This window comes from Epinephelus moara, chromosome 5, assembly GCF_006386435.1.
Source record: "Epinephelus moara isolate mb chromosome 5, YSFRI_EMoa_1.0, whole genome shotgun sequence".
Taxonomy (NCBI): domain Eukaryota; kingdom Metazoa; phylum Chordata; class Actinopteri; order Perciformes; family Serranidae; genus Epinephelus; species Epinephelus moara.
This window is the reverse complement of record NC_065510.1, coordinates 26,636,085-26,663,074: the sequence shown is the minus strand read 5'-3', so window position 1 is coordinate 26,663,074 and position 26,990 is coordinate 26,636,085. Positions and strand designations below refer to the sequence as shown.

Genomic DNA, 26,990 nt, shown 5'->3' with positions numbered 1-26,990 from the left:
GGAGCTATGGAATATAGTTTATAGTGTAGTTTATAGTTTCCTTTATAAAGATATGCGCAGTGTATGGTTACTCATAGCCAGCGCATTAATTTATGACGGTAAAAAGACAGTTTGACCGGAACTACTTTGTAGGTGCACATTCATTTTAATAGACCTGCAGCCAATCAGAATCGAGTATTATCAAGGACCATGGTGTAATGAAATATATCAGCAGTGTTTTACAAGGCTTTGATTTATTCAGGGCAGTTGTTTTGTACAGTTAATCATTTATTTGAGTTTATTTTCTCAGGTGCTATATGACGTCATAAGTGAGTGTAACCGTGTCACAGCCGGACAGTGTGGATGTGTTTTAGAAGTTCCGGAGCATTTATGATGAAAATAACTGCTCCTTTAAGATAAAACAAACAGAGACGCTGCTGGTAGGTTTTCCCACCGCTCCTCCCTCCCCCTCCTCCCTCCTCTCTGTATCTGTCTCTCCCTCTCTCAGGGACTCCAACTTGTTTCAGGAAAAAGCGCCTGAACATATTTTTTTTTTCTCTGGTAGGCTGGAAGAAACAGGACGGCCGTGTCCGTGCCAAGGAGAAGGCGTAGACTTCCTCCAAACATTTCCTCCGCCATCTCCGCTTTCGAGACTCAAAGTTTTGTGGAATCTCTGTAACAAGAGGAGTATCTGGGTTTTCCTCCTCCACCACCACCTGGTTGTTTCTTTCTTTTAAGAAGGATTCCTGCTTTCCCTTAAACAACTCAACTTTTCTGCAGACATGGACTGGGGAACAGATCTGTGGGTAAGTTGACAGCTGACACAAGCAGAGAATACCTTCAACATGGCTTAAGAGTAGGCTGCCCTGCTGTTGTTTTCGTCGACACAATATGTACACGGCACTCTGTGTTTTTTCATGGCAGGCCTGGGTTAAGTAATCTTGAGACAACAGCAGGAGTCTATCTGTAAAGCTTGTAGCCAGAGAGATTTCGCAACTCCTGCTCCCTGCATACCTTATCATAAGCAGAGGGGAAAGAAGAGGGTTTATTACTCTCTCTGGCTAAGCTTATCTGCACACTGTAGGCTAAAGGTGTAGTCCACCCCCTTGTTTCTGTTTCGTACTCCATCATGCATGCTCCAACTTGAGTTTTGCTTTGTGACAACACCTCTCAGGAAGTGCTGAGGGCTCATTTGTGTGGCTCGTCACTGCATCTAGTCAGTGTCTCTCCCTTAGCTGGGAATCACTGGGGGACAGTCATCAGGTCAGTCAACCTCATCATCACCTAGGTACCCTCTGTGGAGTCGCATTAAAGGGACTGAACTGGAGTGGCCTCTGATAGGGCTGCTACTAATCAAGTATCACCATATTTTGGGCCAGATACATCAATATTGATATTGCACCGGTATTGTAGGGTTGACTATTGGTGCTTTCACAATATATTTACACAATGAGATCATTTAAAAATAACCATCAGTAATGTGGACGTCATGATTAAATGGGTAAAGGCAAATAGAACAACAAGAACACCCTGGTATGTTCAGAAAATGACATCACTTTACTAAAATGCAGCCTTTAAAGGAACAGTGTGTTGGATCTAGTGGCATCTAGTGGTGAGAATTGCAGATAGCAACCAGCTGAAACTTCTCCAATGTGCAAAGCATGAACTCGCTGTTAGGACTTCTCCAGTCTTCTTTGTTCTGGAGGTTTTTACCAGGAGCCGAATTATCCACAGAGGTCTCCTCCTCTGCAGACGGTCCAGATTTAAACTGGGAAAAACACTGATTAAAAGAGTTTTATGTTCCAAATCAGTGTTTTTACAACACTGTTCGGCTCATTGCTGATGGGCCACTAGCCCAGCACCTACTAATGTCTTCTCACCTTTTTTCTCTGGTAACTTAAGATCCGAATGTTCAGGATGTCTTAACCGGGAGCTAAATTATCTGCAGAAGTCTGTTCCTCTTCAAAACAAACAGACCTCGTGATTTAAACCAGTAAAAACACTGAATAAAGCAGTTCCATGTTAAAAATCAGTGTTTTTCCAGCACTGTTTTGCTCATTGCCTAGAGGCTGTTAACTACAGGATGTGAAAAGGCAAAAACCTGAGTGTCCCTTTCTAGAGTCAGTGTTTGTTTTTTGTCCATTCTGGGCCACTGTAGAAACATGGCGGTACAACATGGCCGACTCTGTGGATGCGGACCTGCTTCCTATGTAGATATTTATGGCTCATTCAAACGTAATGACAACACAGTGATTCCTATTTTCAGGTGATTACACACAAAAGAAAGCATACTTATTATAATATATTCAATTTCTGCCAATATGTCCCCTAAATCCTACACACCGTACCTTTAAAACCCGGAAAAGACAAAACTTAGAAGACTAAAATATCCAAAATCTCAGATGATATCTAGTCTGACATCACGACACTGATAAATTTTCCAGTGGCAAGTAACAGTTATCTGCATTTTGATTAGTTTAATGGTTCATTAATCAAATGTTTGGTCTATAAAACACTGAATAAGTAAAAAATAAGTACATAAAAAAACAATAGACAAGATAATGTCTTCAGAGTTCTTGTTTTGCACGACTAGCAGGCCAAAACCCAAAGACATCCTGTTTACTATCCACAGAAAGGCAGGAAATCCTCATATTTGAGAAACTAGAGAGTGTTTGACATTTTTGCCTCATAAATGGTCAGTCAATTGTCAAAATAGCTCCTGGTAAATTTTGTAGAAGGTCGACTAATCACTAATAGGCCAATCATCTCAGTTCTACGCTGATCACAAACAGACTGATGTGGAAGATGACCCAAAGAAAATGCACGTTACGTACAGAATGTGTTCTGGCTCAAACAAAACATCCTGACTGTTTACGACGGTTGGTTTATTAGCTGCTGGTGGAGAGAAAACATGGCTAATTTTCCTTAAATGTGCTGTGGCTGTGTTCAGAGTCAAAGCCACAGTTAAACCCAGACTGGGTGAGGCTGTTTAACTCTGAAGAGTTCAGAATCATTCAGCTGCTGCTCCTTGTGTTGCTGTTTGATGGGATCTGATAAACAATGGATTATTCAGGCTTTATTGTAGAAGAAAACAAAATGTGTCAGAGCCAGAGCTCAAACTATTGCTTTATCAAGTTGTCTGCAACACTTATTTTCACCTGTGATTGTTTTCTTCGTGAGTTAACTAATTGTTGTGAAAACAGAAAAAACATTCTCCTAAAGCCTAAAGTCATGTCTTAATTTGGCTCATTTTAAAACCTGAAAATATCCAGTTTACAATCACCAGTGAATTTCTGGCAAATTACAATGAATCTATTATCAAATTAATTTATTCTAAAATTTGTTTCAGTTATGTGGCTGTTTTGATAATCAGTCATTTGTCAAGCATAAATGTCAAACATGACCAAGACTCAAATGTGCTGCTTTTCTTTGCTCTAACTGATAATAATAAACTGATTATCTTTGGTTCAGGGCGCCAGTCAATTTGAAGACGTCTCCTTGAGCTTTAGGAAATTGTAATTGGCATTTTTAACAGTTTTCTGACAGTTTATGGACCCAAATGATTGTGCATAGATTCATCCCTGAGCCGAACCAGACCGACCATCTGAAACCGGGCAGAGGTGTGGACCTGAGTCAGACTCGAGTCACGAATTTGCTGACACAATGGCAACACTGGCAACTTGCCTTGGACTTCAACACCAATGACTCGTTAGTTTACTTGGACCTCGCTTTAGGCTTTTGACTTGAAAATACGTGATACTTGATTTCCCCAGCCAAAGCCCAAACATTAGTGTGACTTAAAAAGTGTGCCACGAATCAATTCATTTCCCTTAATTTCCTGAATGAACTAACATTAAAAAAATCCACTCCCTGCAAGTTGGCACTTAATTCACTAGATCCACTCCAAATGTTATTTCATGTGCTTACAAAAACTACAAAACCAAATTGCAGTATGCAAAATGTGCAGGTTTGTGCACCCTTCTTAACAAATAAGTCTACATTTTAAAAAGTACTATTCATGTTTTTTTTTTTTTAATGTATTATTCTGTTAAAATTACATTTGATGAAGGGCGCATGTATAGTTTTTAAGGACTCAAAACTCAAAGTTTAGGACTTGAGTTGTAGTTCATTTATTCATTCATTTTCCGTAACTGCTTATCCTCATGGGGGGGCTGGGGACGGGTGCACCGTGGGCAGGCGGGTTAACCCTGGACAGGTCACCAGACTGCCACAGGGCTGACACAAGAGACAGACAACCGTTCACACTCACATTCACACCTACGGCCAATTTAGAGTCACCGATTAACCTTATCTGCATGTCTTCTGATTGGAGTACCCGGAGAGAACCACTTGCAAGTTCACCCACTTGCAAAACAGTGCCTTGGTCCACTTCTGAAACAGGGTCTCACTCCTCACTAGATGTTCCTGAAAAGAACTCACATTTTGTTTTTAGATACCAGCTGTCACCTGATTAAACAGATGGCATGTTGCACACACATACATAAGATGATCTGATACTGAGAAGTGAAGTCAAACATGCCCTCATTTAACCTCAGTTAAATATCTTACAGTTTCCCCCTTTTGGATCTTTAAGGTTGAAATAATCATCTCATCCCACACTGTCTGTCCCACACAGCCTCCATTAAGGCTGTATGATGTTTACACTGAGTGAAAGATGAAATAACATCAACACTCAGTGGTTTTTACTGCTTCAGTTTAGACACATTTCCCACAAATTCTGCCGGACATATTTGATATCTTTGGAAGCTTTGGGATGTCCATTTTGGTGGGTTTCAACATTGTTTGGCTGCACAGCATCAATTTGTCACTCAAAACACACACACTGAGATCAGGGCAGAGGAAAGAAGCAGAGTTAATACTCACTTGCATCAGCTCTTTGTAAGTTCAAACTTCACCGCGTTTAAACATAGCCAGTGTAGATTTACATATCACTAAATTAAAATGGATTGGCAACCCAAACTAGTTAGTACATCGAGATTACTTGTCAAAAAATATTTACACCGACTAACTAGCAGGTTAAGCTTTTGGGTACATGGACCAACTGGCAAAGCTAACGTTAGCATGCTAATTTATTAGCAGTGTGAAGAGTAAAATAAATAGTATGAAGTATAGTCGACACCAGACAAAAGAGTGGTGAAAGAAGTAGATCTTGTAGAAATATGACAGTGTAAAAAGGCTCCGTTATAAGTAAAAATCCAGGGGCCGGGTGCACAACACACCGTAAGGTAAGATTTTCCTTAAAGTCCTATTTAAGGTTTCCTTGAAATAAAATCGGTTGCACAAAACACTCTCCTTATGGTTTCTTTAAAATGTTCACTCAAGTATTTAAGGTTTTGTCCTCCTCTTTGTCTTACACTTAAGGAATCCCTAGACCATTGGACAAAAGACCTTAGCAATCAAAGCAAGGTAGAAATAAACTTAAGGTATCTCTGACTCTATCTATGACACTATCTTAACTGCAACACGACTTAGTTTATGGTCATGAATGAAAAAAACGAACACACCCTAAGAAGAGAGTTCTGCAACCTGGAGAACCAGATGGACACGCTTTTGATTTTACACTTCAGATTTGACTGAATTAATTTTCGTTGCAGTTTGGTCCCACAATCATTTTCTGATATTTGCGGATCAAATTTACTTTGTAGTTTGTGCTTTCTATGATTGCATTCCTCCAGAAGTATAATCTTTTCCTCCTCTGACCGTCATGGTTTTCTTTTCTTCCGCCATTTTTTCACTATCTAACTATGAGCCAACTTTGTGAGATGATAACAGGCATCACAAGCATAAGTCCAAGCAAACAAACAATCTCTATGGAAACCTTTACCGCTATACAATCTCTTTCATCGCAGTAAATGAGTAATGTTTTTCCTTAACTAAGGAAACCTTTTAAGGGATTCTGTGCAACTGTGTAAGTCCCTCAGCTAGGAAGAAATGAAGCCTTAAGTGTCATACTTAAAGAGAAAACTTAAGGTGTTTTGTGCAGCTGGGCCCTGCATTCAAAATTTTACTTTAGTAAAAGTACAAAAGTATAATCATAAAAATATTTTTAATTGTTATGCAGCATGGCTTATTTTAGAATAAAGTAGTGCGATATATCACTGGATTGTAATTGTTGATGCATTCATGTAAAGGATTTGCTTATTTTAATTGTTTTATATAATGCTGGTTGTCTTGTGAGTTTCAATAGTCTTATCTTATCCTATAATAATAAATTGTAATTTATTGGTTGATTATGTTGTTGCTGAATCTGCAAAGTAACTAAAGTTATCAAATAAGTGGAGTGGAGTAAAAAGCAGCCTCTGAGATGTGGTGGAGTAGAAGTTTAAAGTTACAGAAAATAGAAATACTCAAGTACAAATCAGTTGTTACTAAAAATCTGTAGGTGTTACATAGTTAACTGAACCAACTGACAAAACGTTAGCTTGTTATTATGTAACATGCTCAGAGGAAGTAAAAGCAATAATATGGTCCGACCTGACACTTGATAAAAAGCAGTTTGATAATGATTCACACTGGGAAGAATGTAAAGTGCATTTAACAAAAGTAACATGATATACCTCAGCAAAACAGTATGACAGTATATTTTGCTAAATGATCAGCAGATTTATTTTATACAACTAACTGAATCACACACATTTCTCTGTCTGTGCATGCATCAATAAAACAAAGTAGGACTGGCAGCTAAAACTGTAATTTTTTGCAAGTTATGGTGGAGGTTTTGATGCTTCTTGTTTGCAAAGTTGATTGTTTTCAGTAGGGCAGGGCTAAAGATGTGTCCTAGCAACTGATTCACACATCACTAAAGTCTTTACCAAGACATTAAAAGTTTTGATGGTGCAACCTGATTTAGTAAATCAATACTTTGAAACAGTAGTTAATAAGAACTTAACACAAACTCATTGGATAACTGGTGCAACCAGTTAAATATCTTACATTATGCTTGAGGTGAGCTTGAATCTGACCTCAGATCAGCCTGGATCAGGAAACACATGCTGCTGAGTGTCGTCACAGTGAGGGGTGGGACTAGTCTGACTGGTTCCAGGGTTTGTAGAGGCCCTTGGGACCGTCAGTCACAGGGCGGAGGTTCGCACTGAGCTAATGATTATCTCATTCCTGAACCCTCTCTGTCTGACTATCAGTATTTCCTCCTCTCGCACCGCACAAACACGCAGATGTGTTACAGTAAAGTAATGGGGCGTAGCAACAGAAGTGGTGAAGTGCATGCAGGAATATATCTCAATGACTCTTCACAAGCTCTTTAATCTCTTCATTGCAGTTAGTTTCTCATCCATCTGATTACCTCGATCACTCAGAACGTCTGTTTCTCTCCATCGTCCTTCTGTGTTTTTTTTAATCCTGCTCCTTCCTCCTTCCCAGCTCTCTCGTATCCAGGACACTGCTAACTGTGTTACTGTATGATCTCCATTTAGCTTCCCCCTCCTCTGAGGACTCTAATATCTATGTCTCTGGCTCCAAAAGACCCTGCAGCCTCTGTACGCACACAAACACACACACACACACACACACACACACACACACACACACACATACACACACTAACACCCAAAAGGTGGAGTCTTTCATTGTGTTCTTTGTCACATTCACCTTCAATGAGCTCCTTACTGTATGTCATGACTCTGTGTAGCTTTAAGCCAGTGGGGACAGAGAGGACTAATGTTACCTGTCTGACAGGTTTGTGTGTGTGTGTGTTTTGAAAGCACAGATGTGTGTAAAGAGAGAGGAATGTTGAAAGGAGAGTTTGCTTTTATTCTTTACTACACCTTTGTGCTTTCTGTGCGTAGTAGAAATTGAAAAATTTGGTTGAAGGATACTGTGTGTGTGTGTGTGTGTGTGTGTGTGTGTGTGTGTGTGTGTGTGTGTGTGTGTGTGTGTGCATGGAGGGTTATGGGATTATTTTTTGACTTCCAGTTTCCATTTGTGTCAGATCCACAGCCTGGTGAAATAGTCGATCGACTATTTAGTTCAACAACTATTTTAATAATAGATTAAACATTTACAAGTTGCAAAAGGTTTAGTCGTTCTTGTTCCAGAAATGTGAATATTTCCTGGTTTTATTATTTGTCTGCAAGGGTGTCTCAACACTGGGGGGCCAAATATGAAATGGGGTATTTGGCAGTCCACGGCCAAAAAATGTTGAGCATTAAACACTTGATGGCCTGCATGTTGTAGAATTTTCTGCATTAATTTATGATGTAAATGCACAGTTTCCCAATATTGTGGGGGACATGTCCCCAGCATCGCCCCCAAAATGTACGCCTCTGCTCGTCTGTGATAGTTAACTGCAAATGTTTGAGTTTTGGACTGTTGGTCGGACAAAAAAGGCATTTCATGACGTCACCTTTGGCTCCGGGAATTTGAAAATAAACGTTAATTGCAGCCTTGAATTCCAGTACAGGGCTGCTCTCAGTGTCTGCAGTTGTCAGACAGTGCGTTAATAATGCAGGACACATTCATCACTTATGTCACCTTTCAAGCAAAAATGCTAAATATGAGCTAATTCCAGTTTCTCAGGTGTGAGGATTTGCTACAGATCCAATGTGACAGTGAACTGAACATCTTTGAGTTTTGGGCTGTTGGTCAACTAAAAGAAGCAATTTAATGACATCCCCTCGGGCTTTAGGATATAGTGATGGTTATGTTTTAACTCTTTAACATTTAATTGACAGAACATAATCAGCAGATTAATCAGTAATGAAAACAAGTTTGCTTAATTAAAGAAGCCATCTTTATCTCCACAGTTTGCTGCAGCCTCTGATTCTCTGTCACTCACTTAGTAGACACTGTAGTGTAGGAAACAGAGACATCGATGCATCTTTAATGACAAAATACTGACTACATTTTTAAAAGCGAAAGTCGTGAGATGTACCTTACACGAAAGGAAGAATTTCAACAAAAGAACAGACAGAACAGCCAAACAGCAAGCTGAAAAATGAAGCTAAAATGAAAGTGCCAAAAACTGCAGTTCCTCTAATGGCCATTTGAGGCTGGCTCCAGAAGTCAGTCAATCCCCATAGACCCCCCCCATGCTGAACTTTACGGCAGGAATAAACATGTTGACAGCCTGGTACAAAAAACAGTTTTGGTCTCATATAGCTAATTTCAAGATCCACCCCTCACTTCTTCCCTGCTCCACCCTGTTGTCCAAATATGGTCACTTCTGGCCCCAAAAAACAAAAATGCTGAACTCGAGGCTTTAAAACAGAAGTCCACAAACCAATGTGATGTCACAATAGTTACGTCCATTGCTTTATACAATCTGTGGGTGCAACAAAATCCATAAAACAAAAGTTTAAAAGTCACGTTACACAAACAATGTAGGAATTGAGGCCTCTTTTTACACAGTATTCCAGTTTTAGGGGACCAAAATGTGGAGAATGAATTACTTTACAGATAGTGCCTGTCTGAAGTAAGGTTGCAGCTAAAAATAATCTGCAAATTACTGTCTCGGTTAATTGTTTAGTCAATAAAATATTAGAAAATAGTTTTAAAAAAGGCCATCTCAATATCCTGCAAACCCAGGGTGGTGCCCATCAGTCCAAAACCCAAAATATTTAGTGCAGTTTTATAGTTTTACATAAGAGAAAGAAAAGAAACTGATACTCACATTTCAGAAAACATCGAACAATTTTTGAAATATTATTTAAAGGATTAATCAAAACAGTTGTAGCTAATCAATTAATCAACCAAGCATTTCAGCTCTAGTCTGAAGTTTCACTGACATAAACAGAAACTAGTTATGTTCCCTATTGATGGATTTCAGGCCTGGACTGCAGCCGGCTTCACTTCTTGTTTCTTTTTGATTTCAGTCTGGCCGTCTGTAGATGAACCACATGACTTAGACTGAGGGCATGTCACTGACTTGGCCAGTCCAGAACGTTTCACTTTTTGACCTTTTTTTAAAAAAAAACCTCCCCTGTCCTATTGTGTGTATGTTTAGGATCAATATCCTGTTACATTGTCTTAAATTTGGACCACGCACAAAAACAACTGCGAGTCCCACACTGATGAAACAACTTTCACTTCATCTCAAATCCAAAGTGCTGAAGCACAGAGTCAAATCATGAAAATGTGTCACAACCCCAAATCCTTTAGACTGTAATGTATCAGCTATGTGTTTCTCCAGCATTTGTGTTCTTAAACATGTATTGAAACATGTGTTGCTCTGTGCTTTTCCCCTCTTAGGACCAGTATGATCACATTGACAAGCACACGCAGTCAGGCCTCGACCTGGTGGAGCGTTACATAAAGTTTGTGAAGGAGCGGACGGAGATAGAGCAGAGCTACGCCAAACAACTCAGGTGTGATTTTTGCTTTTCATGAGCTTGTTTGTTCATATTTACATAAATTGTCCTAAACGTATTTGTGTCTTTGTGCATTTATGTATGTGTGTGTAATACTCACACTGCTTCTCTTTCACTGTCTAACAGGAGTCTATCAAAGAAATATGCCAAACGAGGGAGCAAAGAAGAGCAAGACTGCAAGTGAGACAACAATAAAATGTTCCTGTGCTTAGTTTGCATATTTAAAAATTACAATTGAATGTTCACTAAACCGCCTTAGTTGCTTTTGCAGTAACTCTGTAAAGCTCCCTTGCACCACACATATGCAGTAGGAGTGATAACGGTGGCAGATTTATTACTCAGCAGTAAATTTTGAAACAATAGGTCTTTGATTTCACACAAATGTAAACAACAACAGGTTTCTCATTTCGAGCTGACAACAGCGGATTCTGTCGGCTGAAATGACAAATATAGCAAAGTAGTGTAACATAATGTTAATGTTAAAACTCACTGTGGGTTGTTGAAAAACTCCATCCTCAGTTGACTCTTTAAAGGAGCCGTATGTGACATTCAGAGCATTGATATAGCAGCAAACACATATTTGCTATGTACAGATATAGTGGAACAATGGTGTCCCGAGCAGAGAATGAAGTCACACACCCCCTGTGTGTGTGTGTGTGTGTTGTTGTCTGAGCTTCTCTGTTTATTGTTGTGGTAGCCAGTCCAGCTGAGTGTGTGTAGACCATTTCATGTCCCTGTTTACTTCCTCTCAGTTGATGTCATTCACAATACACTGCAAATCATTCCAACAGGAAATACAAAAGGACCCATGAATGTCTATGTTGTCAAGTTTGACACGGTTTATATTACTGCATGTGAGTCCCATGTTCGTATCCCACTGGCTGGCAAATCACTGCCGCTCTACGCTGTGCTCATATATGGCGGTTACTGCTGATAATGTCATCCCGACCCACAGCGTTGTAGTAGAGGCGTAGCACCCAGCCTCTGGTTCTCCCCACAGGTTAACATAGTTAGCTGTCTGTTAGCACTGCTAGCCGCTGGCTCAGCCACCTTCATGATGGGAACCATATGCAGCACCTCTGAATCAGACTCTGAAACACTCACACACTCTGAATATTGTTCACAGCTCCTTTAAAGTCGGGGAAAAGTAAAATCTGAGTTTACATCCAAGCACATTAAACATGTCAGACTGTTTGTTTTTCACCATTTCTGTGTCCAGGATTTTTTGGTTGGGACTAAAAGCCTGCTTGATGGCACAATGGGGCAACCCTCAGCATAAGCCCCGCCCCTACATTATATCAGAACTAAAACCACTGAGTTTTGTTGTTCGAAAAAATAAATAGAAATAACCATTCTGTTGCAGACTGAGACGAACTCAGTTGATTGTCAGGCGGGTCAGTTTCCTCTGGTTCTGAATTTGATCTTGGCTCTGTTGGCTCAAATTTAAATGAGAATGAAGCTATTTGCTCACGGTTTTTGCATTGCTATGCGCCTCGCGTTTCTGCCCAAACGCTCTGGATACCTTGAGTTAAAAAAACTTCAACTCTGTGCGGAAAAACTCCTCCCGTCATCATGGCCTTTTCCCCATCGTCCAGTTGGATGATTTGAGAGGCAGGCCATCTGTGGTGGTCATGACAACAAGTTTACAGCTGGCAAACAATGGAGGAGAAACTAGTGGTACTGTAGCTGTTGCTAGATACCAAGAGCTATACGGCCTGACGATAGACAGCAGGTTGTCAAACTGCCCCTGAGTCATCCTAAAAAAATCATGGAGGTGAAGCTCCTGGACAGCTGGTGGTTCTCCCCATGATCCACCCTCTTTTTTAGGGTCTCGTGGACGCACACAGATCTCTGTTTCCCTGTGCCCAACAAACTATTTGCTGACAGCCTCTCACCCTCAACCAGAGCTACAGCAGGTACCCTCTGCCTCAACATTTTAGGAACTATATACTGATTACTGTCAAATAAATAAAATAGATAAACAGTACATTGATTACACGGGAATGGGGTGGTTGCCTGGCAACAATAAAGTGGTGCAGCAGGCGTTGTATTTTTTTACTAGTGGCATTCATTCGGAAAAAAAGGCAGTGCAGCACGCCTCGGGTTTTACGGCCTGCAAAACGTATCCTGTGTGATCGGGGACTAAATCTGCTAGATGGAGCATTCATTGTAGTGCTACAGTTAAAAGAGGCTGCAGCTTTTCCGTGAATGGGTGTGGCTTCAGCACATTTAGTGGACACGCCCCCAGTGTCTCAGAGCAGAGAATACTGCCCAACTTTTTATGATTTTAAAATGTAATTTTATAGAATTGGCTTCTTTTTTTATCATTTAGATTTGGCTGGGTGTGTAATAACATATTTTTCTGTTGCGTGAGAAACTCATTAAACATATTTATTTCTGCTTTACCTTGACTTTAATGTTTTGCACTGACTCCTTTTAAAATGAGAACCCTGTAAGAGGGTCTTTGATATGTAGATAGCAACATGACATTGTTCAAAAGACTAGAACTACAGGTAAAAGAAATCCGTATCCTAACCAGATGATGATCCAGAGAGAAAACATGCCGCACCATTGTTTGTATATTGTGTAGTATTACAGTGCGGTATTGTAAGTAAAAACTTTATTATTATTAATTCTGACGTAACCCTTGGATGGTTTGGATGCTTATTGCTGATGCTTATTTTCAAAGCGTAGGTTTTATTGGTAAAAGAGAAAATAATTTGAGGATGTGAAATAAACAGTGATAATTTTAGACAAGTTTGGTCGGAGTGTCTGGGTTTTAAACTTCCTCAGTCCATAAAAAGAGCGGGACAGTGCTACCACATTTACACTAAACTCTAATCTTGGAAGAAGCATCTTCACTCCCACAGGGTGGATGTTCCCGTCCTGACAAGATATTTTACTAAAGAAACTAAATAATGTAGATATCTTGAAAATAATGCTGTTTTCTGCTGTAGTTAGTAATCTAGTAAGCCAGACACATGCCAGGGTTTGCAACTTACAGACATAAACACAGAGTTATTTGGTCCTTTCAGCTGTGCTCATGTGTTACCAGCATCATGCACATTGCTTTGGAAAGGGGTGAAATCCAAAGCTTTACAGACCATTTGTGCTGAGTTAGCCTACTGTTGCTAAGCCATGGTTGGACAGGTCCTGTTTGGGGGAGGGGTTTAGTGATGGTCAATTAAATGTGTGTCTCTCCAGCTGTGATGACTTTCCAAATTGTCTCTCCCTCCGTGCTGCAGATTCAGCAACCACGCATCATTCCAGGAGATCCTGAATGAGCTGAACGATTACGCCGGCCAGCGGGAGCTCATTGCTGAAAACATGATGACCGGCATCTGTGTGGAACTCACCAAGTACCTTCAGGATCTCAAACAGGAACGCAAAACAGTGAGAGAGGGGGGAGGATCATACAGGGGAGGGAAGAGGGAGGCTTGGCAGATTGCAGATTGATGTGCTGCACTGTGTGATCATCTTAAACTGCAGCACATAAACTGAAACCTCTTTCTTCTGCAGCACCTGTCTGATGCCAAGAAAGCCCAGCAGAATTTAGAGAGCAGTTTTAAACAACTAGAAAGTGTGAGTGACATGTTTGTTTGTTAGTTTGTTTGTTTGTTTACAACATACCTAAATTAGGACAAAAACAAATCTCACCTACCTCTTGTAGTATCTCATCATGCAAATAGTTTTTGTGTTTTAAAGTTTTATTGTACATGTGTGTCATTTTTCTAAAATTTCCCAATAGTTCTTACACTTCAGTTCTCACATGCTAATAAATTAATTCCAAATATTTGTTAAACTAGCTTAACTTAAAGTCTAGTCGTCTGTGTGGAGCAGCTCTGCTGAACCTGCAAAAATGTGCAATTTGTTAAAGGCAAACATGCATTTCAACATATATTAAGAATTAAGTTTCTAACATGGCGATCTCTGTAAACAAGGACCCGCTCCCTATGTAGATATAAACGGCTCATTCTAAGGTAACGAAAAAAAGGATTCTTATTTTCGGGTGGTTATAAATTCATGAAAACATACTCATTATATTACATTCCATTTTTGCAAATAAATTCCCCTAAATCCTACACACTGCACCTTTAATTGATGACTTAAGTTTAGTTAATTAATCATTTAATAATGTTTTATAGATCAGTTATGAGCCGTGAATTGGAACAACTTTGGGGCTGCAGGAAAGAATCCGTGAGAGAAATATCTCAAAGCCAGGTCAAATAAAACAAAGTCTGTCTGCACTGCTACATGCAGATGCCACCAGAGGCAAATGATTAAATACATCTGTTGTTTCTATCATGTGTTAACTGACCCTTTAACATATGGTGACATAATGTACTTTATGTAGTGGACAGTGTACTTGCATTTTTAGTAACTGGAGTGAGGCTGAATTCTCTGACTCTTGCATTGTTAATACTGAAGCTCTGTTCATTTAAGTGTATTAAAGTGTGTGTGTGTGTGTGTGTGTGTGTGTGTGTGTGTGTGTGTGTGTGTCTGCAGACTAAGAAGCGCTTTGCCAAGGAGTGGGCGGAGGCTGAAAAAGCCACACAACAAGCAGAAAAAACAGAGAACGACCTCAATGCCACCAAGCTCGATGTCGAGAAAGTAAACACACACACACACACACACACACACACACACACACACACATTGAAGAGGAACCTCTGGTTTTTATGATATTTTCAGTCAATAAAAGAAATCCTTGAACGTCCCTTGTCTGTCTCCCTGTGTGTCCTCTTTTACTTCCTTCTGTCTCCTCCCTCCACTTCCTCCCTGCATCTGTTCCCGCATTTCTCCCACTTTGCATTTTGTTTTGCATCATCATATCTCCCTCTTCCTGCATCCTTTCATGTTCCCCTCCCTTTCTCTCCTGTCACTCCACCTATCTTTCGCTCTGAAGGCCAAGCATCATGCCCTTTCCCGTACACACACAGCGGAGGAGTGCAGGAGCGACTATGCTGCACAGCTCCAGAAATACAACAAGGAACAGAACTTCTTCTACTACACAGAGATACCGCAGATCTTCAATGTGAGACAAAGGCACACGTAAACACATACACACACACTGAAGTACAACTGGGCAAAGCTCACACGCCTGTTAAAGTGGTGAAACCACTCATACCCTTTCAAAATGTAATCCTTCACCAGTGTTTTCTTACACATTTATATGTACAAATTCAACACAGACAGTGTGAATATGACAGGAAATTAAAGGTTGTGTGTTTGTGTGTCGAGCAGAAAATGCAGGACATGGATGAGCGGAGGATTCGGCGACTGGCCGAAGGCTACTGTCAGTTTTCAGACATCGAGAAGAAGGTGCTGCCCATCATCTCCAAATGTTTAGAGGGAATCTCTTCAGCAGGGGTGAAAATCAATGAGAAACAGGTGAATGTTAGATGTTTTAGAGACTACAGGTATACAGGTCAAACTGAGCTATCATTTTCCCCTGGATGATACAAACAAGGAAAACTTACCTCCCACAATCCACTTCCTGAAGGCTTGACGTCAATCAATCATAATCATACAGCGTCACTGAGATGCATTGTGCATGTCCATGAGGCCTAACAAATGTGTTGAATACATTTCCTTAATCATAAAACACTTTCAAATATGATTTTTGTAAGTAGGCATATTTTGAATCCTGCATTGCAGAGCTGTGGGCTTGAGTCACAGATTAAACAACTTTAGACTCAACTTGACGAAATGAAAAAAACTTGACTTGGACCAGTGATTTAACCTGGACTTGAGACTTTTTACTCGAAAATACTTGAAACCTTGAGCCCAGAAGATTTAAAAGTATGTTATTTGAAAAGTGTGCCATGAATCATTTCTCTTCATTTCCTGAAACATTAATGCAATTCATTTTCAGCAAGTCAAATGGAACCAAATAATGTTGTTCCTGTGCAAAAACTATGCAGTGGACAAAAAAAAAAAAAAATAGTTGTAGTATGCAAAATGTGCAGGTTGAAAATTATAAGCCGAGACGCAACAACTGCCAACTTCATACGACATTTGAAGTTGAACAAAGATCAGCAAATCAAGGCTAATATTGACACTGTTAACAAGCTAATGCTCAGCTAAAGTTAGCTTAACCACTTAATAACTTATTAACAAACTGGTTTTAACAAATAAACATGAATTTTAAAAAGCATTCATGATTTTTGTAAAATGGTAAATGGACCTGCACTTGTGTAGCGCCTCTCTTTTTACACTACGAGTCACTTTCACCCATTCACACACACATTCATACTGGTGATCGAGGTTACCATACAGGGTGCCACCTGCTACTCAGTTTTTAACACACTCGCACACCGATGGAACGGTCATCAGGAGCAAATTGGGGTTCAGTATTAGGAGCTGGGGAGCTGGGGATCGAACCGCTGATCTTCCAGTTATTGGACGACTCGCTCTACCTTTGAGCCACAGCCACCCTGTCAATTCAATATATTATTACTCTGCTGTTAAAATAGTGTTACATTCGGTGAAGAGCGCATTATGACTTGTATACGAGTTAGGACTTGCCTGTCTTGACGGGACGTGAGTGTAAAGACTCGAGACTTATTTGTGACGTGCAAAACAATGACTTGGTCCCACCTCTGCTGCATTGTTTACATACATGTCCACGAGTTTGTAACCTTCTTTTGGCTGTCTGTTCTTGCAAATTGCTGCACTTCTTGGCATGTTAAAACTCCACAGGCTCCCTCTAAGGTCAAATTTCCTGAATTTTTTAAAGACAAACTGTAAAAGTGATCCACCTCTAGTTTGATTTGTAGAACTTGCATTTCTGCATTGTGCTTCTGTTATTGTGGACATTGTACAATAATGCACGTTTTTCATGTTGTACGGAGCCTGTTGTGTCAGTGACTGTCTTAATGGAGACACAAACATTGGCAGTAAAAGCCTACAGTAGTCTTGATGAGTCAGTTAGTCTTGCTTTACAGTGTCATAGAGCATGTTAATTACCAAAATAATAGAAAACCCTGCAAGGAGTTTCTTTTTCAGTTTACACAGGTTGCAATCCAATGCAACACTCCTGTAAAAAAAACTACTTTAGTCAAACCCTCATGTTGACACTGTGTCTAATAGGTGTTGCTTTATCCCTGCAGTAATATTTTAAAGCAGGGGTTGTGATTTTTTTCTCTTTTCCATATATGTAAATCAAGTTTGTTTTTTAGCTGTAGAATTTCCTGCTCTGTACATCTTGGTTCTGATTTTTTAGTGATAATGTGTTTATGTTAAAAAACAAATACCTAACAATACAGTTACCTCAAAAATCCAGTGAGATGATTTTTTTGTTTGTCGCCCTGCAGGACTCGATACTGTTCATAGAGCAGCACAAGTCTGGTTTTGAGCGACCTACAGATGTGGAGTTTGAAGACTACAGCCAAGGAATCAAACCAGCAACCTCTGACTCCAGCCTCAACCCCCCAAAAGTGCGCGCCAAGCTCTGGCCTTTCAGCAAGAAGCACAAGGTGAATCTTCACTCTGTTCACGTTAAATTCTCTTTGAGTTTGCATAAAAATGTACAGCATCTGGAGGACAAAATATTTACTGCCTCTCCCCTCTCTGCTTCACCTGCTTCTGCACTTAACAACCTGAAAATCCTCCCAGTCCTGTTCTTCAAATGTGGCTCAACTAATCCGGGCTAACAAGTTGTTATCGGGCTAAAAATATCCTGTCATGTCTCATCCATATAACTTAGTTCTGTAAACACAGTGAACAGGGTTAATTATTTAATCTGTCTGTATTGTGTTTCTTAAAAGGTAAGGCTGGCCTTATTGCTTGTTTTTGTTACTGTCAATAAATCCCATGAAAAGACCAAAACCAACAAAGCGTTAGTTCATCTTTCTATATTTTCATACAGTTTATCTTTAAAAACAGTTCACAGATATATAGTTTCATTTCCTAAAAAGGCTCAGTAAGTTTCCAAAACAGCTGGGCACTGTGGTTTTTAGCAAATGTTACACAAACTGGAGTAAGTAGTGCACCTGTTGGGGACTATATTCAGCTGTGGATTAATACACATTCAAGTATTTTTTTTTTGTTTGTTTTTTTTACATTTCCCATTCAGGAAAGTTTATGTGAAATTGATTAAAAATAAACTACAGTGCCCATGTTCTTTACAAGAAAGAAGTGTGTCTCCCACTGCAACAGGGTGGCTCACTGATGGATTTTTAAAAGTTCTTGGAAAACAATGGAGCTCAATGGCACAGAGGAATAAGATATATCAGGCTTTGTGAGTTAGATCATTCAGTGTTGGCATTGGTCTTTTACTGGGATGTTGACATAACAAATATAAATATCACCAGACCTGTCCTTTCATAACTAGTCTCTATATACAGACTCTACATTCACTGAATGTAGAGTCTGTAGGCAAACCCCGGAGATCTTGCCTCCGGAAGAAGAGCGGAAGAGCCCTGGTTTCCGGTTGTAGGCTGTTTATTGACCAATCACGTTTGAGCGTTAAACGGTCCGTGCGGTGAACTAATGAGGCAGAACATAATTGGCGTCACTGCAAACTCTGAATCCATTGCAATGGTTCAGCGTATTTACTTAAATATAAACGGAAGTCGGAAACGGAAATTCGCCTCCTCCGCCCAAATCAAACCGGAATGCCAAAAAATCGGGGGTCTGCCCCCAGAGGCTGTATTCGCCATCTGCCAGAAGTCAGACGCCGAATACAGCCGATGGGTTCCGAGAATGTTTCATAACAGACGTGTTTTCAGTTTAAATAATAGTTACATCAACATTTCTCAAAAAGAAAAGGTGTCATGTTTCAGCTAACTGTCTCAAGGTTTTAGATTGTTCAGCCACAGGTAAAAAAAAAGTTGTGAGCCTCCAACGACCTGTAATTCTTGAGGATGCAAATCTCAGTTTGATAAATTTATAGCACATCGTCAAAACATAGGCTAATGGCGTTGAGAAGCGTTGGTGCTGCTGTACTGTCTCGAAACATGCATAGAATTCACTAAAACGTGCCAGCCTCTTAGATCATACATCATATTATGCCCCCACCCCACCCAGAAGAAAATACAATTTTTTCTATTTATTGTATTTACTACAAACAAGAACAAAAGATTTACAAATCAACACAACCAAAAAAACGTAGCTAACGAAAAATACCAATAAATATCAAACAAAAGAATATTAACCTTTTCCTTCTTTCTTTTTTGTACGGTGCCCTGGATGGCTTCTGCCTTTTAATTTTCTCTTACTCTGATGCTCTACACATACACTCCACTCTACCATACCCATCACTGCTCTTGCATCTTCTGACTGATGATCACTCTCTTATGAAGACATTAAAGGTAAACTGAATTGCCAGCAGCAGAGGTGATGCCCCTACTACAGAACAACTGCTGGGATTAGGTCTTAAGATCATTTTTCCTTTGCTTTCGATTTTTTTTGAGGTGGCCATCTATGTCACCTTAAGGGAGATTTAACGCTGGTAATAGTGTCTATTATGTGAGTTTAAAAAACACGCTTTCCCATTTTTCACAGTAGGGCTGCTTCCAGCTAAGATTTTTTCTTGTCCGTCAATAGCTGTCATTTAGAGCCATTAGTCGACTAGTCGCCTGCATGTTTATGATATTAATTTAATTATTAAATGATATATTTTGGGCGGGGCAACACAATGGTTTGAGTTCAAGGTGTGAGAAAGAATAGTATCAGTAACATTGTTAACACTGTGCTACATTACAGAGAAATACAAACCGTACTAATGAACCTTCATTAATATAGGCCTATATTTTATCTACAAGTGCACGCCACACACTGTGCAAGCCGCCTGTTAATGACGCTGTCGGCAAAGCAGTAATGATTGTGCTAAGTGGCTAATGGGCATGTAGCTACTTACATGTTTCAGATCATACATCATGTTTGTAGTCAACAAATGATAGGCAAATGTTTGCCTGCAGAGTTTACATTTCACCTTGGATTCGTCCTTCACCTTCTCAGAATGATCCCATGCTGTGGATTTCCTGCCTGACATGTTATTAACTAGCCTGTGGAATAACCGCAGGTACCAGTCCTGTAAATTAGGGGCCGTACACATGCCACATCTTTAACCGCCTGGAAAATGCGAGGTCGGATGCTGGGTGCTACTCTTGTGCCTTTTTTGTGCCAGCTTTCAAGAGCGCTGCGGCAGGTTGCGTCAGAGGTTGCTAAGCAACCTTAACAAGCACTGTATAGCCTATTTACCTGAAATCCTGAGTGCAGAGCTGATCGTCTTCCAGGCGCTGTTTATGAGTGTGTAGGCCTATTGTCAAAGGAGATGTAAAGCTCTGGGTAGCCCTGCACTAACATGATCAACTTTTCTGTGTTTATCAAGCTGAATATTTACAGAAGAAGGGAAAGATATCTGTCAGCTGTGATTGGTTTGTAACGTGACTCCTGTCTCACTGCTGAGCGTGGCCTCTTCCTGTGTCTGTCCTTTCAAATTAAATTCCCACATGGTCCAGTCATATAGGTTTTGATTTTATTTTGACAAGGTGCAGTGCCTGAAAAACAACTTCTGCAACTAAGCGACCAATGAAATCTTGGGGAAAGGACTGTTTTCCCCTCACCAACTCCACCCACACCACGCCCCCTGACTATGACCAGACACTGACTGTAACTATACAGTTCAATACAGCTTTAAAGAAAAATCAACAGTCAAATCTCTTCTCATCACCTTTCTGTTGACCACAGTAGAAGTGTAAAGTGACGCTCACATGGTCTCACAACAATGCATTAACACAAACGCACACAAAACTCGACACACATTCCACTCATGTCTTACTCCACCACTGCGTTGCCCTCAGGGGCCAATTCTAATTCCAGTCTGCCGCACAGACTTGCCCCAAAACACCGCATGCTCTCTCTTTAACTATTTGTCCACTCTGTTAGAAAAATCTCTGCATCTGTTTGACTCTCTTCCCTTTCTTCCTCTTTTCTTTTCCTCTCTTTACCAGTGTCATTTTCTCCCTCCTTTCCTCCTCTTCCTCTGCTCCCTTGTCTTCCCCCCATTCCTCAGTTTGTTCCTCCGTCTTTCTCTCCCCCGTCCCCTTTCCCACCGGGCAGCCACCCCCTCTCCCTCCCCATCTCCAAGCTGCAGCACTCCCCCCTCTCTCTCTGCCTGAGAGAGTTTAATCGCTCTATCAAACCCAGGATTTCCACTTTAAAGATATTACACAAACAGCACTCGGTGAGTGACGACATCTGCTCAGGTCCTTCCCCTCGCTGTCTGTGAACGTCTCCCCCCTCATGTATTTGTCTCATGGATACCATTCATCAGAATAAGCTGTTGTACCTCGACATGTCATGCTTGTTATTGTTAAAGTATGTTTCCCATGTGGTGTGCCTGTTGTACACTTAACTCATGCTGAGTGTCCTCTCTCTGTCCAGATATCGCATGCTGAAAAGCAAATGGTAACACTTATTAACGTTACATAGAGGGGAGACTTAAAGGTGCTTAAACAACTGTTCTGGTGCTGGATTGTTTTCAAGGGGAAATACTTTTTAAGGAGTAACTCCACACTGGATCAAGCTGCACTGATCTCTGCGGGTATAAAGGTATAAAGGCCCGGTCACACCAGAAATTGACACACTGAAATCCATCCGCACATCTGTGAGAAAGTGTTAGAGGTTACTCAAGCTGCTGCTTTCCCACTGCACAAAAAACCCCCACTAACCCACTATTATCTGGCTTTTGTATTTAGCGGGAAAGGTTACAGTCGGGGTACACTCCCATGACCAGATTACTCTGCAGTAATCACAGGTTTTTATCGGCTCCAGGTCCAATTGGCTTCGATCGACAGTGATGGAAATACGACACTGGGGTGGATGCGCTAATTTAAGTCCCATTCAAGCAGTGCTCAAACACTGATCAAAATTTAGTTAACACTGAGTTTGAAAGAGAGACAGAATAAATAAGAGATTTAAAAAAGAGGGCAACACTGTAACATTTTCAGTGGCCTCCATGCTGTTTTCTACTGTTTACTAACTAAATATGTGTGTGACTCCAATTTTACAGTAAAACATGAGAGACACAAACAAGATTCAGGTTTTCGGTCAAAATAAATTCATTGATTTTATTCAAAAGACATAACTTACGCACACTTATTCCATCGCACTGATTGCACCAATTCAACTGAAATAAGCCGATTATACTGTGACATTTAGCTGTTTCTAAACATAGGTGTGACCGGGTTTTACTTGACCTCACCTGTAATCACAGCTGGGTGTGGCCAGGTGTTGTCTGCTGTAGTAGAACCAGCTGTGACGCTGCAGAGCATGTTGAAAGTGAACGTTGTCACCATTAGCTGGCGGTGCAAGCAGCTCTTATTTTCCTGGGTGCAGTTACTCTTTAATTTACAAAATGAAAAACATCTTTCTAATGGCACAGGGCCCTACGTTTCTATTCAGGAGACAATATTAACTTTCCCTCTAAACTAAATATCAGACAATTAAGCCTTTATTCTGTGATGCCAAACGTACTTTTAAAAGCAAGACTCTGATTTTAGAAATGCACACAATGTCTAACATTTGATAGCACTAACATAGCCATTACCGTCCAATCTAGAAAATAACTGTGCAGCACTTAATATTATTTTTGTAGCAAAGAATTAAAGGGTCAGTTCACCCAAATTACAAAAAATACATATTTCTTACTTTCTTCCACTTGTATGTAGCCATGCACATAATTTTGGTTTTTAGATCTGCACTGGAAAACAATGTGAGTGGACATTTGCTTTTTAAAAAAATTCAACAGCAACATTTCTTTTCAGTAATAGTGTCGCTGCTACTTTCTTTGGTTAATGCAGACAAACATGCTGTGCACAGTTTTTAACTCGTTTTCTCAAAGAAATAGTCTAGATTTGTTGCCAATTTATCATTTTGGTGGTGACATCTTAAATCTGTAATCTCAAGTCGTTATTTAACTTCAAGAGATTGAACAAGGCCCCTTCTTTGAACTCAAGATTTTGAGAAAATCACCCATGCTGTTACGACATCACACCTTGTTTACCTCCCTTAGTCAGTCTGCATTAACTCAAACCTTTCCAGACGTCTGCAGCGAGGTTTTTAACATAACCAAGATATTGGGCAGTTCAAAGGTCAGAGATCGTAAAACTACAGCTGATTTTTGCTTTTGCCTTTTTTACTCCTCAGCTAAGGAACTCCATTTCAAAATCTCAGATAATCTAAATCATTTTTTAAAAAGCATCTTAAACCTCATTTTCATTTATTGTAGTTTTTCTTTGATACAGTTTTTAGATTCAAGTGATCTTTTATAAATCAAATGTAATTCTTGCACTTACCTAAATGTATATCTGCATGGCATCACAGGGGAAAGAGTCTAACATGTTGCATCAGTCCAACAGGTGAAATTCAATAATATGATTATGGGATGTGATAAGATACACAGTCCTTGTCCTCACTCTTTCTGTCTATAACCATGTGTGTTTCCTTTGTTTTCCCATCACTCCTTTCATACCTTGGACAGGGTTTATTTCTTTGACACATAATAATTATGTGGCTCCCTCTTGTTAGGTTTCCTTCTGTGTGTAGACGTCTCATTATCAGTGGGGAAAGGAAGAGATAGAAACAGGGAGGAGTGACATCTGGTGGTGATCATTGATAAGCCTGACGTATACATGATGCTAATGATACTGTGTGTGTGTGTAGCTGCCTCCTGCAGAAGATTTCTCTCACCTTCCTCCGGAGCAGAGGAAGAAGAGACTGCAGGGGAAGATTGACGACATCACCAAAGAGCTGCAGAAGGCACAGGACCAAAGGTGACAAAATCATCCAATGGCAAGCTTTCAGATTTACTTTAAAACCATTATCAGGTGCAGGTGAAGGTGTCAAGAAACAACCTCTATCCTCCATCCTTTTGGCACGACAAGTGTCTCTCTATAACATGGGACAACTTTGATTGTTGCTTAATTGGTCGTGGATAAAATGTAGGGGGAAAATATCTTAATTATTTTCTTATCAAGAGTTTAACATTGAGCTAATCTGCTTCATCGGGACTGTGTGCGTGTGCTTTAATCAGATTTGATTGACAGCTGTCAGGTAGTATAAGCAAACCACCCCAGGGATGTAATAAACTCTGTAATCAAAGAGAGCAGATAAAAACACGGATACAGACATCTCTCATGTGAAACAACCAAAACAGTTTCAACTTTGGTAGAAAATTGTGTGTCAATATATGACTCCATCGTTTATAGTAAGACGCAGAGTAAGAAAGTTGGTTTTCAATACTTTAAATTGGCTCATTTCCACAATGGAAATTAGATTTTTTAGTTTTATTGTGATATCCTTCATACATTTTTTGTGTGTGTTGCAGGTGCAGATGAATCTACAATTTTAAATTATAAAGTAGTCACAGCTGTTCTTACGGTCTGGGGCTGTTGTTTATGGTTTGGATTTAGTATACATTTAAATGCTTTGACATTTTGGACACTAGTGTGCTCCTAATATGGGGAAGTCCCTTTCCTGTTTCGTTGTGACAATACCCCTGGACACAACGACAGGTCTGTTAAGAAACAATTTTCCTAGTTTGATGTGGACGTACTTGACTGGTCCACACAGAGCCCTGACCTCAACCCCATCCAGCACATTCAGGATGATTTGTAACAGTGAGCAAGGCTTTTTCACCCATCGTCAGCACCTGACCTCACTACTGTCATACACAGCAGTATATCATGTCCCTTCAGCACGTCTCCCAACTTCTAAAGAACTTCTGCCCGTCCCTTCTTTCCTTATCAGCGCTGCTGCACAGGAGAGAAGCTTCCTCAATGAGTTTCCAAAACAATAGCATTTTTCTCCCTTTGTCTGACCTCAGTGAAGCACTGGAGAAGATGAAGGGTGTGTATGAGCAGAATCCGCAGATGGGTGACCCCAACAGTCTGGAGCCTCAGATCACAGAAACTGCCCAGAACATTGGTCGCCTGAGGGGGGAGCTCACCAAATATGAGGTTATCACACACACACACACACACACACACACACACACACACACACACACATGCACATGCACACATGCTAATATTGTGTGCATGGCAGCTCAGATTACAGTGTTTGTGCAAGTCTTAACATCTATTGCTGGTTCATTATAGACGTGGCTGTCAGAAGCGGTGGGAGGAGAAGAATCTTCCAACGCCATCAACAATAATACTCAACATGGGTAAGACCTCTGTTTTAAAGAGTAGTTTGACATTTTGGGAAATACGCTTATTCCGTTTCTCACAGAGAGTTGAAAAAATAAGAGAAAGAGATAGAGAGATTGACATCACTCTCACGTTTGTTCAGTAAATATGAAGCTACTGTCAGCACCCTGTTAGCTTAGAATAAAGAAGCAGGAAGATTGTATACAGACCGCTACAACCTGCAAGGCAAGGGTGACCTATCTAAATTTTTCAGTGGCTCATGAGCCAAACAAGTTCAGCTTCTTTACAACTTTAGCGCTCAGCTGTCTTCAATTGGGACTTTTGAAATGTTATCGGACCAAATGGATCAAATACAGACACTGCACTGGCGAAGAAATAACACGTAACATAAACCCGAGGCCCCTAGAAGCAGTGATTGGCTTTGAAACCAATTGGACCTAGTGGCAAACGGTGGAATTACTCCTTCGGGGCTGTCACGGGTTGACCTTGCATTGTGAAAGAGACATCTGTAAATCAATGGATACAGTTTGTGTATCCCAAAATGAGTTGTTTCACAATCAGAATTTGATCCTGGTTCAATAACATTTCAAAAGTCAAGAAGAGCCGCACGATTAAATCATTTTATCCCCATCCAACATAGCGGGGGGTTAAACTGGAAGTTAGCTGCCCGGCCAGTGAAAGTCTCCAGTGTGCCTGCTCTATGGGCCCCAAGATGCAGAACATCTGGATGATTTTATAACTGGGAAGTTTAACTTTTTGGCTTCATGTGCCACTGAGCAACTGTCTAAGGAATTAATGGGGCCCGCCTTGAATGCTATGTCCAGTCCTCCATACATCAACGATAAGCCCCTTGTAAAACATCCTGTCGTTTTTACACTTCAGTCTGTGTATGGATCAAATCAGTTTTTGATAAGTGAGGTTTAGGCTTTGGTCTTTATTTTACGCTAACCAGCTGCTGGAATTAGCTTTATTTTTGTACAGACATCAGAGTGGTGCCAGTCTTCTCATTGAATTCTCTTGGCACGAAAAGAAATAAACCTGTCGAAGCATTTCTTTAAATGTGAGTGTGTATCGCAGAATACACTGAGTAAATGACATATCTTGATGTTGGTATTTTATTCATATCTCCAGTGTTGTAGCAGCCGACCAGTCTCAGAACATCTACACAGAGTTTGAAGACGAGTTTGACGACGTAGAAACTCCTGTTGGCCAGTGCACGGCTCTGTACACCTTTGAAGGTATGTTGATACATTCACACTCCACTTGTTCATAATTATTTCGTATTTTAGCCTTTTTATACGTGTCTTACTTTTATGTCTGTGTTGGTGTGCAGGCAACAGTGAGGGCACCATTTCCATTTCAGAGGGAGAGCTGCTGAGTGTAATGGAGGAGGATAAGGGAGATGGATGGATGAGAGTCCTTAGAGCCAGTGGAGAAGAGGGCTATATACCTTCATCCTATGTCAAACTTGCCCCGTAACACTCACTCACACACACACACACACACACAC

At 40.4% G+C, this 26,990-nt stretch overlaps 1 protein-coding gene across 2 annotated transcripts; it reads left to right on the top strand.

Annotated features, from left to right (window-relative positions):
• The first annotated feature begins 281 nt into the window (after positions 1-281).
• trip10b (thyroid hormone receptor interactor 10b) lies at positions 282-26,984 on the top strand. Of its 2 annotated transcripts, XM_050045393.1 has the most exons (16): positions 282-419; positions 545-785; positions 10,204-10,319; positions 10,449-10,502; positions 13,568-13,715; positions 13,842-13,904; positions 14,829-14,933; positions 15,229-15,357; positions 15,567-15,713; positions 17,639-17,800; positions 21,714-21,737; positions 23,994-24,103; positions 25,156-25,288; positions 25,430-25,497; positions 26,612-26,718; positions 26,814-26,984. In XM_050045393.1, exons 2-16 carry the CDS (start codon positions 762-764, stop codon positions 26,957-26,959), a joined length of 1,536 nt encoding a protein of 511 aa, XP_049901350.1. In that variant the 5' UTR covers positions 282-419; positions 545-761; the 3' UTR covers positions 26,960-26,984. The 2 variants fall into 2 exon arrangements, with proteins under 2 accessions (XP_049901350.1, XP_049901351.1); XM_050045394.1 differs by lacking the exons at positions 282-419; positions 21,714-21,737 and having other exon boundaries at positions 453-785.
• The last annotated feature ends 6 nt before the right edge of the window (positions 26,985-26,990 follow it).

What these genes read in the sequence shown, in the direction of transcription:
- trip10b (XM_050045393.1), top strand. Translation starts at nt 762, where the DNA reads ATGGACTGGGGAACAGATCTGTGG. An exon ending in GTTTTAAACAACTAGAAAGT is followed by an intron (nt 13,905 to 14,828) that starts GTGAGTGACATG and finishes GTGTGTCTGCAG; the next exon opens with ACTAAGAAGCGCTTTGCCAA. An exon ending in GGCTCTGTACACCTTTGAAG is followed by an intron (nt 26,719 to 26,813) that starts GTATGTTGATAC and finishes GTTGGTGTGCAG; the next exon opens with GCAACAGTGAGGGCACCATT.